This window comes from Schistocerca piceifrons, chromosome 6 (assembly GCF_021461385.2).
Source record: "Schistocerca piceifrons isolate TAMUIC-IGC-003096 chromosome 6, iqSchPice1.1, whole genome shotgun sequence".
Taxonomy (NCBI): Eukaryota; Metazoa; Arthropoda; class Insecta; order Orthoptera; family Acrididae; genus Schistocerca; species Schistocerca piceifrons.
The window spans coordinates 135,722,751-135,743,293 of record NC_060143.1 but is presented as its reverse complement, the minus strand read 5'-3'; the positions used below and the strand labels follow the sequence as shown (position 1 = coordinate 135,743,293).

Below are 20,543 nucleotides of genomic sequence, written 5' to 3'. Positions count from 1 at the left end.
AAGAGGTAATCTGATGCTGGAATGAGACGTAGAAGAAGGGGGTGGGGGAGGAGGCGGGGGACGATAATAGATACAGTCAGAGACTCGTATATGTAAAGCAGACTATAGAGACTTCATTTATTACTTTTCTCACATGTGCCGAAGCAGACTATTATCCTAATTCTTTACCTGAAAATAGTTAAACGACCAGACCTGAAATAACGGATTTTATCATAAATCCATTTTAACAGACAAAGGCAAAGAGGATGTTGGATGCAGAAGTTACATATAAATTAAGAGGTTAGCAGAAGATGGAGGCCACTATTGAACCAGTCAATAGGCTGTTGACTTCATAAAATAAAGTTAGAGGTTATTTTGTTCAGATATTTGAATCATTAAATCAATACTAATGCCGTTACCTGCCTACCTGCTCGAGTTAGGAGAAGAATGTAATTACCAAAGCAGTTTTATGAAGTTCTGATACTTCTGTGGAACCTGGCTGGAGGTTGTACTTCGCCTCTTATTTTACTATTTCGAAAATTCCAATTTAAAAACTTTATTTCTGGCTACGAAACCTCACAAGCATATTCTGTGAAATTTTTTGCATCATATTTCCTCAGTACCTTAAGAATAAATGAAAGGAAAAGATTAGACTGCCCATGAATTTCAACTGAAGTCATTAAAAACGAGCTTCCAGTTATATTTTCTTGATGTCCATTAGTACTTGTGGCGTTCGCTGTGTTATTCAGTGTTTTGGTATTTAACTAATTTGTAAATGAAAATGATAATGTTATTTCATTACAGTGAGTGATTACAAAATAATTTTTTCTCCCGGCTAAAGATTTGGTCAATTGCTAAAGAAGTCCAAGTTAACGTTGTGTTAAAGTGTTGTCTGTAAGTTGCGTAAGTGTCACTAAATCACAGTTCATACAACAGATAATATACAACTATTGATTATGATGGAAACAGTTATCTTCAGCAAAATGATCATTAAAACCACCGAATATCAACCGCGCACAACACTGAAGTATGTTACCTGAAACAATATTCTTCGCAACTCGTGCGTAATTAATTTCGGCTCCATACATCAGCAAGAAAAAGTTTCTTATGTGGGTCGTGCTATGAGTACTGTTTTTAAAGAACCAATCTGATTCGAATTATTTTCATTAAAATGAGTTTGCGACCACCGGTGCACATTTATTTTTACACATTTTTATTACCTTCGGCATTTATGTCTGCAGAGTTGCGTAATTTGAATTTGCCGCTGAGATAATTGTTAAGATGGCGGCAGGCAATTGACAGAGACTTTCTATTGTTAGATCAAATTTCCTTTCAACAGGATAAGTATCTGAACTAATGCCGATCAAACTTTACTCTTATATTGTGCACTATTTAGACTAATTTTCATCAAGCCAACATTTGATACTTTCGTAAGAAACACAGATAAAAATTCGATACAAGTCGCTATCATCAATGGCTGCGCTCCTTGCAGCGGAAAAAAATAATTAAAACAGATAATGCTTATTGAGAGAGGAATTAAAGTTACAAATAATTATTCACTCATATTTATAATAATAATGAACACTATTCTCAAGTAATAATTAACAAATATTACAATTTCTTAACAGACCTCAGTTTGATATGCGTCTTGCGTCCGCAACCTACAAAAGCCAACCAAAAAAAGGTAAAAACAAAAGACGACAAACGCAGATCATAAAAGGAATTTACAATTATCATTGTCTTTGTATGATATACGTCGATACATCCAATTACATCGTAAAATATTATATAAATAATTCATCGTTTTGTTTTATTTCAATGTTTCTCTGTATGTCGGAGAGATAATGTTTATAACTGTTAGAGGCATAATTTCCTCTCGTCGCACTGTAACTAAAATTTATCTCGTGGATATTACATACTCGGTCTCTTTGTTTTTCTAGTCGACATTTTGATGAACTATCACAGTCCCTTGCTTTCTGTCTTGTACAGTTTAATCAACATTTTGAATACATTTCTCCTTAAAACACATCCAATCGATACGAAGTCGAACTTAGACAACAACTTATCATAATTTCCCACCAAAGAACTTACGTGAAAATGTAGATAGTTCATATTACAGTCTGAAACGTTGTTGTGATGCCTCCTCTAAGGAGGAGAAATGCGTACCATCACGTTTCCGACTTTGATAAAGGTCGGATTGTAGCCTATGGATTGCGGTTTATCGTATCGCGACATTGCTGCTCGCGTTGGTCGAGATCCAATGACTGTTACCAGAATATGGAACGCCGTGCTGGATCTCAACGGCCTCGTATCACTAGCAGTCGAGATGACAGGCATCTTATCCGCATGGCTGTAACGGATCGTGCAGCCACGTCTCGATCCCTGAGTCAACAGGTGGGACGTTTGCAAGACAACAACCATCTGCACGAGCAGTTCGACGACGTTTGCACCAGCCTTTACTATCAACTCGGAGACCATGACTGCGGTTACCCTTGACGCTGCATCACAGACAGGAGCGCCTGCGATGGTGTACTCATCGAAGAACCTGGGTGCACGAATGGCAAAACGTCATTTTTTCGGATGAATCCAGTCTCCGTTTACAGCACCATGATGATTGCATCCGTGTTTGGCGACATCGCGGTGAACGCACATTGGAAGCGTGTATTCGTCGTCGCCATACTGGCATATCACCTGGCGTGATGGTATACGTCTCGGTCATCTCTTGTTCGCATTGATGGCACTTTGAACAGTGGACGTTACATATCATATGTATTACGACCCGTGGCTCTACCCTTCATTCGATCCCGGCGAAACCCTACATTTCAGCGGGATAATGCACGACCGCATATTGCAGGTCCTATACGGGCCTTTGTGGATACAGAAAATGTTCGACTGCTGCCCAGGCCAGCAAATTCTCCAGATTTCTCACCAAATGAAAACGCCTGGTCAATGGTGGCCGAGCAACTTGTAACGCTGGAAATGCATATCCTCCTATTTCCATCTATTGTACTATAAATTTTTTTCCTTATTTTGTTACCTGAAGATATGACATTTCTGTGTCTTTATGCATTGTAATTGTTTACTATTTGTATATATATATATATATATATATATATATATATATATATATATATATATATATATGCATTTATGTCGACGTATAATTGGTTTGTTTTGTAAATACTATTTCTATTTTTACGCTGGGTCATGCCTAGGGAAAACTATGCTATCGAACGATTACATCGATAGGTCGAGTCGAGAACCAAAGCGTTTACGATCTTTGGTGGTGTGAACTCTGCCGCATGGAGCGCGGGCACAGAGGGTCTGGCTGGAGTAGGGTGGTGGAGCAGACGTGTTGTGTGACGCTCCCGCGAGATGCCGCGCTTTCCGGGTTTGGCAGCATGTAATTGCGCTCGACTTGCTATGATAGTTTCTGACACGGTGTCGCGGATGGGAAGCATTAGCTGGCGCACATCAAGAGCCCGTTTCGCCTGGTGACCGTGTTGAGAAGAAGGCGCGCCATCATCCAGCTTCTGCAACAGTGACGGCCGACAATGAGTGACTGTCGCCACCTCCTCGATCGACGACTTCAAACCTTCAACCAGCCAGCAAGGAAGACTGGAAGCACTGTATGGCAGACCTCAGCTTTTAAAATTGTTCCATTTGCCTCTTTAAATTACAGCCACTTAGCATGAACCTTTGTTGTTCATTGTCCCAATTGCATTACCCTTCCTTTTCCGGAATGAACCCGAGTGTCATTGAAATTCAAACGCCAGCATTAAAGTAATATCATTCCATTTCACTGCTTTAATTTAAAAGTTCAGTTAAAGTATTCATAGCTGCCTACAATATTTAGATTACGCAAGCACAAATTAAGAGTGCGAGTTTTGTTACCATATTTTAGCTTACCTGTGACTGCAGCTCAGCTTGGTACGTACTAAATTTTACTATTGTTAACTGTTCAGAATCATTTAATTCAAGTTCAAAGTTAAATCTCTTATTTCTAAATTGCGTAGATTCAAGTAGCTTTTGAAATGATTGTTGAGGTAGCCCAAGACTAACTTTATTTTACTGAATTTTGTACTGCTCCAGACACAAAGTTCATTATTAATTTCAGTCACTAAATTAACTTTCAATTTTCCGGTTTTATTCATTCTTTTGCTAAATTAAGTCAGAATGTAGCGAAATTTATTATTTCTGACAAACATTCAGTTTTCACACAGCACATGTCAACATTCAGTTGCCACGCTTTTAGTGCTAATTATATGTGCATTAATCTTTCATTTTCAGTTATTATAGTAGTTGTCCATAGGACTGGCGACCGTAATTTTCCCCAAATCTCAGATATCTAATTAACACCAATTAATTGTTAAGGTAACGACTGCACATTTACTTTCTTTATTAATTTTACCCTGTTCTCAAAATTAATTTTCACCAATTTCATTTTCATTTTTCCTTTCATTTAGATATAACCCTTTCCTCCCTCTTTACCGTCAGATTAACTTCGGTGACGACTGCTTTTCACAATTTTCCATTAGGTACACGCGGTTTAATTTTTCACTGTCATTAAGGTCTATAAGTGAGGGGGAGGTTACAAACTGGCTCGTCACAATACGCCAGTCACTATTCTTGATGAACTGTGGTATCGTGTTGAAGCTGCATGGGCAGTTGTACCTGTACACGCCATCTAAGCTCTGTTTGACGCAATGCCCAGGCGTATCAAGGCCGTTATTACGGCCAGAGGTGGTTGTTCTGGGTACTGATTTCTCAGGATCTATGCACCAAAATTGAGTGAAAATATAATCACATGTCAGTTCTAGTATAATATATCTGTCCAACGAATACCCGTTTATCATCTGCATTTCTTTTTGGTGTAGCAATTTTAATGGCCAGTAGTGTAATTCAACTACGGTGATGAAACTTCACTGTTGCCCCTACATATACTTGAAAGAAGTGTTAAGTAACAGTGTGTAAGAATTCAAAGTTGTTTTGTCACAACAGTATTACACACCCTGATGTAGGCCACTTGCAGAAGTGGCCTAAACTTTGCTACATCTTACAACGCGACGCAGTCTTCAACCTAGAATAATTTCGTTGGGTTCATTTTGGTTTGAATGAGACTGATGCAAGTTCTGTTTCAGCGAGACAAGACCGGTGTGGTGTGTTGCAGGCTGCGAGGGCCGCAGCCCGCTGCTGCTGGGCAAGCTGAAGCGCTTCCTCAGCACGCTGGTGCAGTTCGGCTCCGACATCGGACCAGACACGGGGGACCGCGTGCGAGCGCTCGTCCTCTCCCTGGTGGTCAGTACTCAGCGCACGTTTACGTCTCACAGGTGTATTTGCCTTATACAGGGTGAGTCAGGAGGAAAGGTACATGCTTTCATCGGTGATAGTATTAGCGAGTCTGAACGAAAGACGTCAGAGGGCATATGCCCGAATGGTCTCCGAGACAGAACACATGGAATGTACATTGTTATTTATTGTCTGTATTACTCTGTGCTACAGAAGAATGCTGAAGATTAGATGGGCAGATCACATAACTAATAAGGAGGTACTGAATAGAATTGGGGAGAAGAGAAATTTGTGACACACCTTGACTAGAAGAAGGGATCTGTTGGTAGGACATGTTCTGAGGCAGCAAGGGATCACTAATTTAGTATTGGAGGGCAGCGTGGAGGGAGACCAACAGATGAATACACTGAACAGACAAAGAAGGATGTAGGTTGCAGAAGGTACTGGGAGATGAAGAAGCTTGCACAGGATAGAGTAGCATGGAGAGCTGCATCAGACCAGTCTCCGGACTGAAAATCATGAAATGCCCCTTTGAAAAGTTAATGAATTACTGTGCTGATAAACCTCTTACGTTATTTGATTTTCAAACAGCTGAGCAAAACTGGACGTACTCAGAGATTTCTCTCTTTACTTATTCTGATCATCACTAAACTGACACACAATATTTTAGCGCAACGCAATCTGACTTTCAATAATCCCTACAGAAGAATGGCCCTGACTAACAATAACCTACACCTTTCATGAATCACTTACGTCACAAAAATCTTCGTTACTCGAACTACTGCAATACAGCGAGCGCCAATACTGCCAGCTAAATAAAAGATTCTAACTACTGAAGGCACTAAATACTAATAGGCATAGTTAGCAAATGAAAGATTTTGATAGAGAACAAACAAGTTATTTACCTCAATAATCTTCAAAAGCCATCATATATACATCAGTTCATGATATCCAGTATTACAAATTTACTGTGTCTGATGGACACACGTCCAGATCGTCCGCTCTCAAAATTCTGCCAACTCTCTCCCCACATCCACCACTGCTGGCGGCTCACCTCCAACTGCGCAACGCTACGCGCTGTTCACATTTAACTGCCCAACATTACAATAGCGAATATTCCAACAATGCAAACCAACCACAGATTTCACACAGCACAGTCAGTGATTTTCATACAGAGCGCTCCGTGGCGTCACCAACATAAAAACCTAAACAGCCTACTTACCACCACAACAACAACATTACTCAAACATTATCATTGTTTACAACGTACTACAGTAGAGTAGAGGGAGTTGAGACGAATGGTTTGATATAGGACACTTATGGTCTATCAAGTCGGGAAACTACCTCAAACTGCCCTTCAAACACTACCTGAGATAAAGCGCATGCGCGTCGCGCGATATTTTCAGTATTCTTATGCTCTCTTCTCGAAAACTACAGGCCCTAGAGAGAATAGTGTCTAGGACCTTAATGTATTTTTATTTTGTACTTTGACATGTTTTCTATGGAGGGTGCCGTTTCGAGTTATTGAAGAAAAATGTACAAAAGTGATACTAAATTTGTTCTGTCTCGGAAATCATTCGAAATAGGGCCTAAGTCCATATGAAGTTTTTTTTTCAGTATCATTAATACTATCACCCTCAAAGCGTGTACTTTTCCTCCTGACTCACCCTGAATATATAAGAAAAATTCTGGCGCTCTTGTGATTGCTTGAATACTAACAGTCAAAAATGTCTGTTGCAAAATTTTGTCGCTTGCATGTTTTTGTCAGAAAACTGACACCAAAGAAATGCAGTTTGGCAGCACTATACTGACATGTACGACACGTCTTATAGGGAGCACACATTCTCTTCTCACGACCCCTCGGCAGTTTCCACTTCACAGCCTCAGGTTCGTTACATTACCTCCCCCCTGCAAGCAAAGAATTGCGTCTGGCGTCTGAGTACACGAATTTTGGTTCACACTGTAGCAATTTCAGTTAAGCTTGCTTCTTATGTGACTTACTATCTGCAAAATATACCCACTTCTCAGGCAAGACACAATTATGGGAAGGGTTGACACGTTAAAGTGACCGAAAACCACCGATATTGGTACCAAATCCGTAATTTCGAGGACCCTAGAAAAATTAGTTACGATTTCAGAGACATTCAATCACTAGGGGTGGGTGTGGAAAGATAACTCTGGGACACTTGGAGCTGTCTGGAAATAAAAATACTGTGTGTCTAGGACACATGTAGCACTCCTAGGGGTAGCAGTGTGAGTAGAATAGGAAACAGTAGCACCGATAGTGCTCCTAGGGACATGTTGGGGCTAGGAGAGGAAACAGCATCACAGAGTGGTGTAGGGTGCGTCATGCCTCTAGCACTCCTAGGGCGATAGCTTTCGCAGGGATGGTGGCAGGGGTAGGATAGGAAACAGTAGGATGGAGCAGGGACACCTTATCACTAGGGATGGTGGTGTGTGAGAGAGGAAAAAGTAGACTAGCACAAGCACTCTTGGGAATTGTTTTGGGGAATCGTAGAAAATAATAGGATGGAGTGGAGTATCGTATACAACCGCTTTATGCTCCAAGAGATTGATTTGGGGCTGTGGTAGGGAACAATAAGATGGAGCTTGGAAGGGTACGTGATTTCTCCAGTGCTGCTAGAGATAATGAAGTTAGTAGGGTAGGAAAAAGTAGGATGGGGCAGGGTAGGGCACATTTTGTCTTTAATTTTTATGTAGTATAAAATACAACATTTAGAAATTACAATAGGGCAGATAAAACATACAGTGTACATTCTTTCAAGATGTGTACAACAATAAGTACAAATTACGGGAAGGTTGGTTTCAACAATGAGCACTGGCAGCAATGTACTTGTGAGAAAGGGGTGAAAGAGGAAGAAAGGGATGAACGTGACTACGTGTGCACTACAGCGCTCAGCTCTTTTTGTGAAGCTTCCATTGCCCTGTCAACGTCTAGGGGTGGATATGGTGGTAGGAAAGAGATAACTCTGGAACCCTGGGTCTCTCTGGAAACAGTCTAGGGCACATGTAACCCACCTGGGGATGGCGGTGTGGGTAGAGTGGGAGACAGTAGGGCGGAGCAGGGTAGGATATGCGACACTGCTGAGTGCAGTGGTCGGTCGACGCATGCACAGGCTTGCTCTGTCATCTCGAGGGTTAGTGCCCATGTCTGTCTAGAGGCAAGTTTGGTGCCTCGGCGCTCTTAGGGAGACCACATCTTCACCTGCAGGCAATGGCATCATTATCCCCTCAGCAAATTCCGTTTTACAGCCTCCAGCTTGTTTTTTTTTTTTTTTCATTGGTCCATATTAGCAACAATCATGTAGTGTTGTCCGAATACGCGAATTTTGGTTCCCACTGTAGCAAGTTCAATTATGCTTGCTACTTTTGTAACTATCTGGGAAATATATCTACTTCTCCGGTAAGACACCCTTAGGGGTAGGGTGTTGCAACACGCAGGGGGCTACAAGTGGTGGGGGATTCTTAAACTGTTCTCACTTTGACCGTGTCCGCCACCGGTAGCTGAGTGGTCAGCGCGACAGAATGTCAATCCTAAGGACCCGGGTTCGATTCCCGGCTGGGTCGGAGATTTTTCTCCGCTCAGGAGGGACTGGGTGTTGTGTTGTCCTAATCACTATCATTTCATCACCATCGACGCACAAGTCGCCGAAGTGGCGTCAAATCGAAAGACTTGCACCAGGGGAACGGTCTACCCGATGGGAGGCCCTAGTCACACGACATTACATTTTTTCTTTGACCGTGCGTCGTGTCCATGCCACGTACCTGGTACTCCCGTGGCGGTCGTATTATTTCTACTCCACACTGCTGCTGGCTTGCCTGAAGTTATGTATATAGATATGCAAGCGGGTTTAGGGGAACCACTCAAACACAACATTGTCCTACATCTGGTATGAACAATTATATTCTGAGACGATAAGAAAATCGCAGGTTGCACTGTTTACACATTAAGTCGTAAGTCTTGATGCCAGTTAACGTTCTTGCTAATTCGATGTGAGGTCATAATTATCATTCCCTTATCATTGTACCGTACTCTTGACGATGTTAGTGTCTGTCACTATTGTACTTCACGCTGTCAAATGTATTTCACCGTCTTACTGTGGCCGGACCTTCGGTGACAGATACACAGACAATGATGATGATTATCTGTCCACAATTATCACTTGGACGAGCGTACGCGTAACCGACACGACGCTGGTGATCGTTGATGATGCGGAAGCCGAATGGTCGAACGAAAACTCTTACGCTCGTCACTTACACACAGACATCTGGTGCCGGCCCTTCTGGACACTTGTAATAATATAACTGTTTATGAAAGTTAACTTACAGTTTACACTTCTCACTTGTACGAGCGTGCGCGTAACCGGCGCAACGCGGCTGATTGTTGATGAGGCAGAACCGCGATGACAGAACGCACATTCTCACGCTCGCTACAAGACACTGGCACTTGATTGCTTTCCTTTGTGGTAAACTATTTTACTAATTCACATTAGTTTCATTCTGGGAGGCCGAACGCGACGCGGATGCTTGATATTGTACGGTACGACACGCAAACGGGCGGATACTCAAATACTTTATCGGTGGCACTGCTCATACTTAATTACTTCTTTACGCAATTTTCACTAAATCCACTTCCACATCTCATTATTTCACAATAATAGTACTTGCAGCCACACTTGAACTTCATAATAATGTCTTTTTCGTGCAGAGCTACCCACAACGCAACATAGCAGCTCCATGTCCCGTGCTCGACTCCGCAATGCAGCCGCTCGTAAAATACTCCGCAACCAAGCCAGCGACATGACAATACGCTTACAGTGTGGACAGGGTGACATGTTAAAAATACCGATGAAAAAATAGCGATATTAATACCAAATTCTCAATTTTCGAAGGCCCTAGATTAATTAGTGACAGTTCTAGTGACATTCTAGGGCCGCTGTGGGGTTAGGAAACGGATTACTCCGGAACACTTGGAGCCGTCTGGAAATAAAAATAACATGAAGCACTCCTAGGTATCGCAGTGTGGGTAGAATAGGAAACAGCAGGACGGAGCAGGATTGGCGACACGACACCTGTAGTGCTCCTAGGGATACTGGTGGGATCAGGAGATAGTAGCACAGACAGGAGAGGGCACATGACACCTATAGGGACAATGGTGGGGAAAGGAGGGGAAACAGTAGCACAGAGCTGGGTAGCGTGTACGACACCTCCAGAACTCCTAGAGACGGTGGCAGAGGTAGGGTAGTAAACAGTGGGATAAAACCGGGTAGGGTACGTGACATCTCTAGTTATCCTAGGAAAGGCCGGCCAGGGTAGCCGAGCGGTTCTAGGCGCTACAGTCTGGAACCGCGCTACCGCTACGGTCCCAGGTTCGAATCCTGCCTCGGGCATGGATGTGTGTGATGTCCTTAGGATAGTTAGGTTTAAGCAGTTCTGAGTTCTAAGGGACTGATGACCTCAGAAGTTAAGTCCCATAGTGCTCAGCGCCATTTTTTTCCCTAGGAATGATGGTGGGGAAAGGAGAGGAAACAGTAGCACAGAACAGGGTAAGGTGCGCGACAGCTTTAGCACTGCTAAGGACGGTCGTGAGGGTAGGGTAGGAAACAGTAAGACGGAGCAGAGTAGGGTACTCAACACCTCTAGCGCTCCTAGGAATGGAGGTGGGGTTAGCAGAGGAAACAGTAGCAGGCAGCGGGGTAGGGTTGTGACACCTGTAGCATTCTGAGGGACGTTGGTGGGGATAGAGTAGTATACAGTATGATGAAGCGGAGTATGGTATCTAACATCTCAAGCGCTCCAAGGGATAGTTTTGGAGCTAGGGTAAGGAACTACAGGATTCAGCCGATTAGGATAGACGATAGCTCCTGTATCGCTGGGGATGGTGGTGTGGGTAGGTTAGAAAATAGTAGGATGGAACAGGATAGGGTATGCAACACCTCTAGCGCTTCTGGGGTATGTTGTAAGCTCTGTGTAGTACAAAATACAACATTTAGAAATTACAATAGGGCAGATAAAAACGTACATTACAGGCTTTCGCCGGCCGGAGTGGACGAGCGGTTCTAGGCGCTACAGTCTGGAACCGCGCGACCGCTACAGTCGCATGTTCGAATCCTGCCTCGGGCATGGGTGTGTGTGTTGTCCTTAGCTTAGTTAGGTTTATGCAGTTCTAAGTTCTAGGGGACTGATGACCAAAGAAATTAAGTGCCATAGTGCTCAGAGCCATTTTTTTTACATGCTTTCAAGATGTGTCCAAGAATAAATAAGGACTACGGGAAGGTTGGTTTGAATAATGAACTTTAGCAGCATTGTGTAATGAGAGAGATGGGTAAAAGAGGGAGAAAAGGAGGAATGTGATAACCCACAATGAAGATCACGCAAAAACTTTTGGCGTGACTCAGAGAGAAAGGAATAGTGAAAGAAGCATAACTGGGAGAAGATAAGAGCATCGTCTTTACTGTGTGAGGGAAACTTGGTCATATATGTTTTATTTTTGGGGAAACATAATGAGCGTGACAGAAGAAAGCGCTTCAGCTTCTTAACCGCAACAGATCATTGAATTGTGTGCAGAGTTCAAAATGGATCTAATGGCTCTGAACACTATGGGACTTAACATCTGAGGTCATCAGTCCCCTAGACTTAGAACTACTTAAACCTAACTAACCTAAGGACATCATACACATTCATGTCCGAGGCAGGATTCGAACCTGCGACCGTAGCAGTCCCGCGGTTCCGGACTGAAGCGCCTAGAACCGCACGGCCACCGCGGCCGGCTGTGCGGAGTGCACGGCAGTTTGTTCCAGAGGCAGACAGCCACAAAAGTCAGAGGAGTTTTCGCATGTTTTTGTTTTATGAATGGACATTACTTGACAATAATATGTATTGCATCTGCAAAAAGACGTTAAGAATACATAGCAAGAGCAGCAGTTGGTCCGCAGTTGAGTCCTGTGGAAAGCTACTGTAATTTCTCCGTCCCAAAATCAGACAGATAATACAGACCAGACACATACGTACAGACGCACCTGTAAATGATTGCTGCTGTTGTAGTCACTGGGCCCTGACCACCGTATTGTGGCGTCACAAGTAAGCTGAGCTGCTTTCTTATTTGCAGACCGGCGCTCTCACCGTGGAGGAGTTCCACTCGTCCCTACAGGAGGCTACCAACTTCCCGCTGCGGCCCTTCGTGGTGCCCTTCCTGAGGGCGCACCTTCCGCTGCTGCAGGCGCAGTTGGCAGCACTGGCCAGGACCGCTAAACAGGTGAGAAACCGCTTACAGCGTTCCTAGGACGATTCTGCGGCGTTAGACCGGGTCCAGCCAGTGGATTCGTTTTTTTACCACAATTTAAAAGCAGTTCCACACAAACTGTACAGTGGATCATGAAAATACTGTTGTATAGGTGCTATGTAGCAGACAGAACCCATGTTCTCTCAAATTAAAGCTTAATTTTACAACTCGGCGGACATGATAATAATATATCCCGGTAACACTCGTAGTTGGGCATTTAAAGAAGACGTGTTTCTTTATTCGGCTTCAACAGTGACATCGTAATTTTTTTCACCGATTAAGGGAAAAGAAAGGAAGAAATTAATATATGTATAAAATGCCGCCTCCAAAAAAATCGTAATTGAAAGGCATTTACGACGGTATTTTGAGCTCTGTAATGTGAAGCTAGGTTCTTGCAACAAGGTATATACGACCACTTTGCAGCTATTATTGAGACTTCTAGATTTTTAAAAATCATTGTTGCATAGTATAATGCAAAAACGAAAAGTTTGGCAAATGTTTTTGATACGGTAGGGCTAGATTGGTGAGTGGTATGGTTGCTGGCTCAAATAAATTGATACAATTTCAATTAGTTTATTTGACAATAAATTAAAGCATCAAAAACAACAAGAAGTACTAGCTCTCTTAATGTTCCAGGCGGTCACTTTAGAAAAACAGTATACACCATATTAACTTTTCTGCTCTGGTGAACACTCAGAATAATGTGAGTACGCAATAAAATATGAAGAACAACTGCAACTATTAGCCTTCTTTGAAGACCATAGAATAGGAAATAGAGTAATTAACTAAGCCCTTTCAAGGTAATCAGTGTGTTTAAATACAATTTTTAAACAGCTCCGGTCAGTAGTTCTCCTTATTCCGCAACCAAGATGAGCTTAATTTTAACAAAAAATTGCATTTGTTAACTAGCACTGACAAAGTTCAGATTAAATTACCACAACGAAGAACACCAGAATTTAACAATCTGCCTCAGGTGGCCAACTACGTTTTAAAAGAGTTACCAAAACGTATCAATCGGCGGTATATTGATATACACTCCTGGAAATGGAAAAAAGAACACATTGACACTGGTGTGTCAGACCCACCATACTTGCTCCGGACACTGCGAGAGGGCTGTACAAGCAATGATCACACGCACGGCACAGCGGACACACCAGGAACCGCGGTGTTGGCCGTCGAATGGCGCTAGCTGCGCAGCATTTGTGCACCGCCGCCGTCAGTGTCAGCCAGTTTGCCGTGGCATACGGAGCTCCATCGCAGTCTTTAACACTGGTAGCATGCCGCGACAGCGTGGACGTGAACCGTATGTGCAGTTGACGGACTTTGAGCGAGGGCGTATAGTGGGCATGCGGGAGGCCGGGTGGACGTACCGCCGAATTGCTCAACACGTGGGGCGTGAGGTCTCCACAGTACATCGATGTTGTCGCCAGTGGTCGGCGGAAGGTGCACGTGCCCGTCGACCTGGGACCGGACCGCAGCGACGCACGGATGCACGCCAAGACCGCAGGATCCTACGCAGTGCCGTAGGGGACCGCACCACCACTTCCCAGCAAATTAGGGACACTGTTGCTCCTGGGGTATCGGCGAGGACCATTCGCAGCCGCCTCCATGAAGCTGGGCTACGGTCCCGCACACCGTTAGGCCGTCTTCCGCTCACGCCCCAACATCGTGCAGCCCGCCTCCAGTGGTGTCGCGACAGGCGTGAATGGACGGACGAATGGAGACGTGTCGTCTTCAGCGATGAGAGTCGCTTCTGCCTTGGTGCCAATGATGGTCGTATGCGTGTTTGGCGCCGTGCAGGTGAGCGCCACAATCAGGACTGCATACGACCGAGGCACACAGGGCCAACACCCGGCATCATGGTGTGGGGAGCGATCTCCTACACTGGCCGTACACCACTGGTGATCGTCGAGGGGACACTGAATAGTGCACGGTACATCCAAACCGTCATCGAACCCATCGTTCTACCATTCCTAGACCGGCAAGGGAACTTGCTGTTCCAACAGGACAATGCACGTCCGCATGTATCCCGTGCCACCCAACGTGCTCTAGAAGGTGTAAGTCAACTACCCTGGCCAGCAAGATCTCCGGATCTGTCCCCCATTGAGCATGTTTGGGACTGGATGAAGCGTCGTCTCACGCGGTCTGCACGTCCAGCACGAACGCTGGTCCAACTGAGGCGCCAGGTGGAAATGGCATGGCAAGCCGTTCCACAGGACTACATCCAGCATCTCTACGATCGTCTCCATGGCAGAATAGCAGCCTGCATTGCTGCGAAAGGTGGATATACACTGTACTAGTGCCGACATTGTGCATGCTCTGTTGCCTGTGTCTATGTGCCTGTGGTTCTGTCAGTGTGATCATGTGATGTATCTGACCCCAGGAATGTGCCAATAAAGTTTCCCCTTCCTGGGACAATGAATTCACGGTGTTCTTATTTCAATTTCCAGGAGTGTATTTTGAAATTAGTCTCATGAAAATTTTTTACCAGTTTAAAAAGCATAGCATATACTATAGGAATCACAAAGGTAAATCTTTACACGGCAGGTCACAAGGACTTTGCGGCGCCTCCGTTTAGTCCACGTGAGGTCGTCAACCTGATGTCTAGTTTTAAATTTACTGGTGCTACATATGTTGCACTTTTACCTTTAATTCATCTACCAACCAATCTGGGAGCGTTCAGTTTTATAAATGACAAGCCATGTGGAGTTTTTCAGTGTACTTACAATTTGTTCTCAAAACGTCGACGACACATGTATGTGAACATATACGCAAAGGTATGTAAAAGTATTTGTAAGAAAATTGGGTCATCCCAAAAAATGGTTGTATCTTGCGTAGATTACCGATTACCTATTTTCTTTTCACACCGTTTAATACCAATCTGGAGATAACAGCACGATTCTGTCAAAACTAGTTATTGGAATAAGGTTCTTACAATGAACCGATCTTGACTTTCGCAAAAAATATATCTAAACAGAGATCACCCCAACAACATGTGTGAGTTAAAACGTAGAAAGTAAAACTTGAACAAAATCCTTTAGGAAACAAACCCCTCCACTGGGCTGTCTTTTAAGATTTTAATTTCCTTATCGACAGCAAGTGCAAAATGGCTGAGCAGGGATGGCTAGAGGACAAATGTAAGGATGTAGAGGCTTATCTCACTAGCGGTAAGATAGATACTGCCTACAGGAAAATTAAAGAGACCTTTGGAGAAAAGAGAGCCACTTGTATGAATATCAAGAGCTCAGATGGAAACCCAGTTCTAAACAAAGAAGGGAAAGCAGAAAGGTGGAAGGAGTATATAGAGGGTCTATACAAGGGGGATGTACTTGAGGACAATATTATGGAAATGGAAGAGGAAGTAGATGAAGATGAAATGGGAGATACGATACTGCGTGAAGAGTTTGATAGATCACTGAAAGGCCTGAGGCGAAACAAGGCCCCGGGAGTAGACAACATTCCATTAGAACTACTGACGGCCTTGGGAGAGCCAGTCCTGACAAAACTCTACCATCTGGTGAGCAAGATGTATGAGATAGGTGAAATACCCTCAGGCTTCAAGAATAATATAATAATTCAAATCACAAAGAAAGCAGGTGTTGACAGATGTGGAAATTACCGAAATATCAGTTTAATAAGTCATACCTGCAAAATACTGACGCGAATTCTTTACAGACGAATGGAAAAACTGGTAGAACCCGACCTCGGGGAAGATCAGTTTGGATTCCGTAGAAATGTTGGAACACGTGAGGCAATTCCGACCTTACGACTTACCTTAGAAGAAAGATTAAGGAAAGGCAAACCTACGTTTCTAGCATTTGTAGACTTAGAGAAAGCTTTTGACAATGTTGACTGGAATACTCTCTTTCAAATTCTGAAGGTGGCAGGGGTAAAATACAGGGAGCGAAAGACTATTTACAATCCATACAGAAACCCGATGGCAGTTATAAGAGTCGAGGGGCATTAAGGGGAAGCAGTGGTTGGGAAGGGAGTGAGACAGGGTTGTAGCCTCTCCCCGATGTTATTCAATCTGTATATTGAGCAAGCTGTAAAGGAAACAAAAGTAAAATTCGGAGCAGGTATTAAAATCCATGGAGAAGAAATAAAAACTTTGAGGTTCGCCGATGACATTGTAATTCTATCAGAGACAGCAAAGGACCTGGAAGAGCAGTTGAACGGGATGGGCAGTGTCTTGAAAGGAGGATATAAGATGAACATCAACAAAAGCAAAACGAGGATAATGGAATGCAGTCGAATTAAGTCGGATGATGCTGAGGGAATTAGATTAGGAAATGAGAGGCTTAAAGTAGTAAAGGAGTTTTGCTATTTGGGGAGCAAAATAACTGATGATGGTCGAAGTAGAGAGGATATAAAATGTAGACTGGCAATGGCAAGGAAAGCGTTTCTGAAGAAGAAAAATTTGTTAACATCGAGTATAGATTTATATGTCAGGAAGTCATTTCTGAAAGTATTTGTATGGAGTGTAGCCATGTATGGAATTGAAACATGGGCGATAAATAGTTTGGACAAGAAGAGAATATAAGCTTTCGAAATGTGGTGCTACAGAAGAGTGCTGAAGATTAGAGGGGTAGATCACAGAGCCAATGAGGAGGTATTGAATAGAATTGGGGAGAAGAGGAGTTTGTGGCACAACTTGACAATAAGAAGGGACCGGTTGGTAGGACATGTTCTGAGGAATCAAGGGATCACAAATTTAGCATTGGTGGGCAGCGTGGAGGGTAAAAATCGTAGAGGGAGACCAAGAGATGAATACACTAAGAAGATTCAGAAGGATGTAGGTTGCAGTAAGTACTGGGAGATGAAGAAGCTTGCACAGGATAGAGTAGCATGGAGAGCTGCATCAAACCAGTCCCAGGACTGAAGACCACAACAACAACATAATGTCAGCGGCTGCCTGAAACACTTCAAAAATCTTTGATCTTTTAAATACTACTCCGATAAGCACACAGAATGAAACCTGAAGTTAGGATACAGAAAGCAGATCAAATATTTAATCTTGAGACAGTAAAAAAAATAGAAGTTACACCAAAAGCAATCACCAAACGGCCATCAGCGTGAGCGGCCACAGGAAACAGTATGCAAGGTGCGTTCAATAATAATGCAACACATTTTTTTCTCTGCCAATTTCTGTTGAAAAATTGCGGAATTTGTTTGGGACACCGTGGTATATCCCGCTTCAGCCCCTATAGTTTAGTGTAGTTCCGATAGGTGGCAGAGCTATACGTAGTCTTTAAAATGACATCTGAAACGGAGATGCGTTGCAAGCAGAGAGCTGTCATTGAGATTCTTTCGGAGGAAACATGAGCATCGCTGATATTCATAGGCGCTTACAGAATGACGATAGAGGCTTGGCAGCGAACAAAACCACGGTGAGTCGTTGGGCGAGTCATCCGTCACCCATCACGGAGCATTGAAGTATATTATACTAACCTTAGGGAACTGAAGAAACGACTTCCGCGTGCTCGTCGTCATAAAAATGCAAACTAACTTCTGCTTCACACAAGTCTGCGCACCCGAGAAGAGCTCAAAAAACTTCATTAGACTGTTCTTCCTCATCCACCACACAGCCTCCATCTCACCCCTCCCCACCTCCATCTGTTTGGCCCAATGAAAGATGCACTATACGGGAAGCACTATGAGAAGGATGGGGAGGTTATTGATGCAGCAAGACGTTGGATTTGACGCCGACCAGTAGAGTGGTACCATGCGAGCACACAGGCCCTCTAAGTAAGGTAGCGCAAGGCCCTCGCACTAAACAGAAATTATGTTCAAAAATAGGATTTTGAAGCCAAAATATGGTGTGTTGGAGTACTGAATAAAACCAACATGGTTTCGGAAAAAATTTTTGCATTAATTATTAAACACCCCTCGTTTAAATACTAGTTGACGCCGAAGTGGCACAGAACAAATCAAAAGCCAAATGCCGGCCGGTGCGACCGAGCGGTTCTAGGCTCTACAGTCTGGAACCGTGCGACCGCTACGGTCGTATGTTCGAATCCTGCTTCGGGCATGGATGTGTGTGATGTCCTTAGGTTAGTTAGGTTTAAGTAGTTCTGAGTTCTAGGGGACTGATGACCTCAGAAGTTAAGTCCCATAGTGCTCAGAACCATTTGAACTGTTTGAAAAGCCAAATAATAATAACAAACGTGATAACATGATCAAAAAATGGTTCAAATGGCTCTGAGCACTATGGGACTTAACTGCTAAGGGTCATCAGTCCCCTAGAACTTAGAACTACTTAAACCTAACTAACCTAAGGACATCACACACATCCATGCCCGAGGCAGGATTCGAACCTTCAACCATAGCGGTCGCGCGGTTCCAGACTGTAGCGCCTAGAACCGCTCAGCCACTCCAGCCGGCTAACATGATCAGTACCTCTGTCAATGCCACCGGCTTCAGCAGTTTTATACACGATGCAAACACAAATAAAATAGATTACATAAGGACATTGTCGGCACACCAGCCTATTGCATGTATACTAACAAGGCAATTCTCTGCCAACTGCGAGGCAGAATTTTATAAAAATTTAGTAAGAAGTAACACATTTGCTTCTTAAAAGAACATAGCATAACCAGTGCCACAGAGGTCGGGATCGCACAGTATTACAGCGCAGTATGTGTCGATAACCGGGAAGGCGGGAGTTTTCGAGCAGAACACTGTGACTTTCCAAAATTCTGCTCCCCGTCACATAATGGCTGTAAAGCAGATGCTCACCGTAGATCCCACGCTGTTCCTGGATAAAATTAAAACCTCCACAAGTCCCCTGTCCATCAGGCAAGACAACGAATTCAGGAACTCGGACTCCATCCGCGATTCGCCGCTGCTCAATCAGGAAGCAAACAGCTACCTAAAACCTCGTGACCGCCCCGTTAACGGTCAACACGTCCGCTTCGATACTCGCACGCCGAAGCCAGGCGACAGCAAAATGTCGCCTGCAAATCGCAGTATTGCAGTGGACGCTCAGCCACATCTCTTGTCGTAGCCGTACGGTCTAGGGCGGCTTGCCCCGGTTCACGCAGCTCCCGCCGTCGGAGCTTCGAGTCCACCCTCGGGCATGGGTGTGTGTGTTGTCCTGTAAGCCTAGGGACCGATGACTTCAGCAGTTTGGTCCCATACGACCTTCCCCTCCCTCTCTTGTAGCTCATGGGCGAACCTTTATCGTCCCGAAGGACTACAAGGGGGTACACAAAAAACACCAGAATAACATTGCAGTGGGCGGAGCTTGTGTAGTACGCATTTCTGCCGCTAGGCGTGTATAGATGAACACATTGCCAGTTCAGTGCCGCTTGTGTTGTCGACCTGCCAGTGATTGTTTTTGCCAGCGCTGTTTTGTTCTTGTTTCGTTTTTGTGATGGAAAGTTTAAGTGAACAACGTTGAGCTGTGAAATTTGTGTTCTATTCGGTAAAAAATGCCGCTGAAACTGTTTTAATGACGAAAACAGCTTACCAAGTTGGCACTATGGGAAAATCTCAAGTGTACGAGTGGTTTGCTCGTTTTAAAAATGGCGACATGTCGATTGATGACAAACCTCGACCTGGACGTCCACCAATTGCTCGAATTGACGAAAATAATGAAAAAATTCGAGTGCTTGTGCTCACAGACCGTCGATGGACAATTTATCAATTGTCAGAGATTAGTGAGTTACCTTGGAGCTCGGTTCTGCGAATTTTAACAGCAGATTTGTGAATGAAAAGGATAGGTGCCAAGTTTGTTCCTCGGGTTCTGAGTGACAAAAGGAATGTGGAGTTGAAACATGTCTTGCTTTGGAACAACAGCTTCAAACATCCAGATTTTCTGTCAAAGTTGCTATAGTTACAACCCAGAAACAACGCAACAGTCACGCCAATTGAAGACGTCATCATCACCACCTCCAAGAAAACAATGCTAATTTACATTTTTGATGCCAATGGCGTAGTTCATTCAGACTTTGTTCCCCCATGACACTCT

At 43.8% G+C, this 20,543-nt stretch overlaps 1 protein-coding gene across 1 annotated transcript in view; it reads left to right on the top strand.

The window, feature by feature from the left end:
• The first annotated feature begins 245 nt into the window (after window positions 1-245).
• Window positions 246-20,543, top strand: part of LOC124803193 (protein CBFA2T1-like) — a 146,223-nt gene continuing 125,925 nt past the window's right edge. The window contains exons 1-3 of the mRNA XM_047264375.1: window positions 246-279; window positions 5,150-5,277; window positions 12,398-12,544. Of these exons, the coding sequence (XP_047120331.1) occupies window positions 246-279; window positions 5,150-5,277; window positions 12,398-12,544 (309 nt within the window). The remainder of the gene's footprint in view (window positions 280-5,149; window positions 5,278-12,397; window positions 12,545-20,543) is intronic.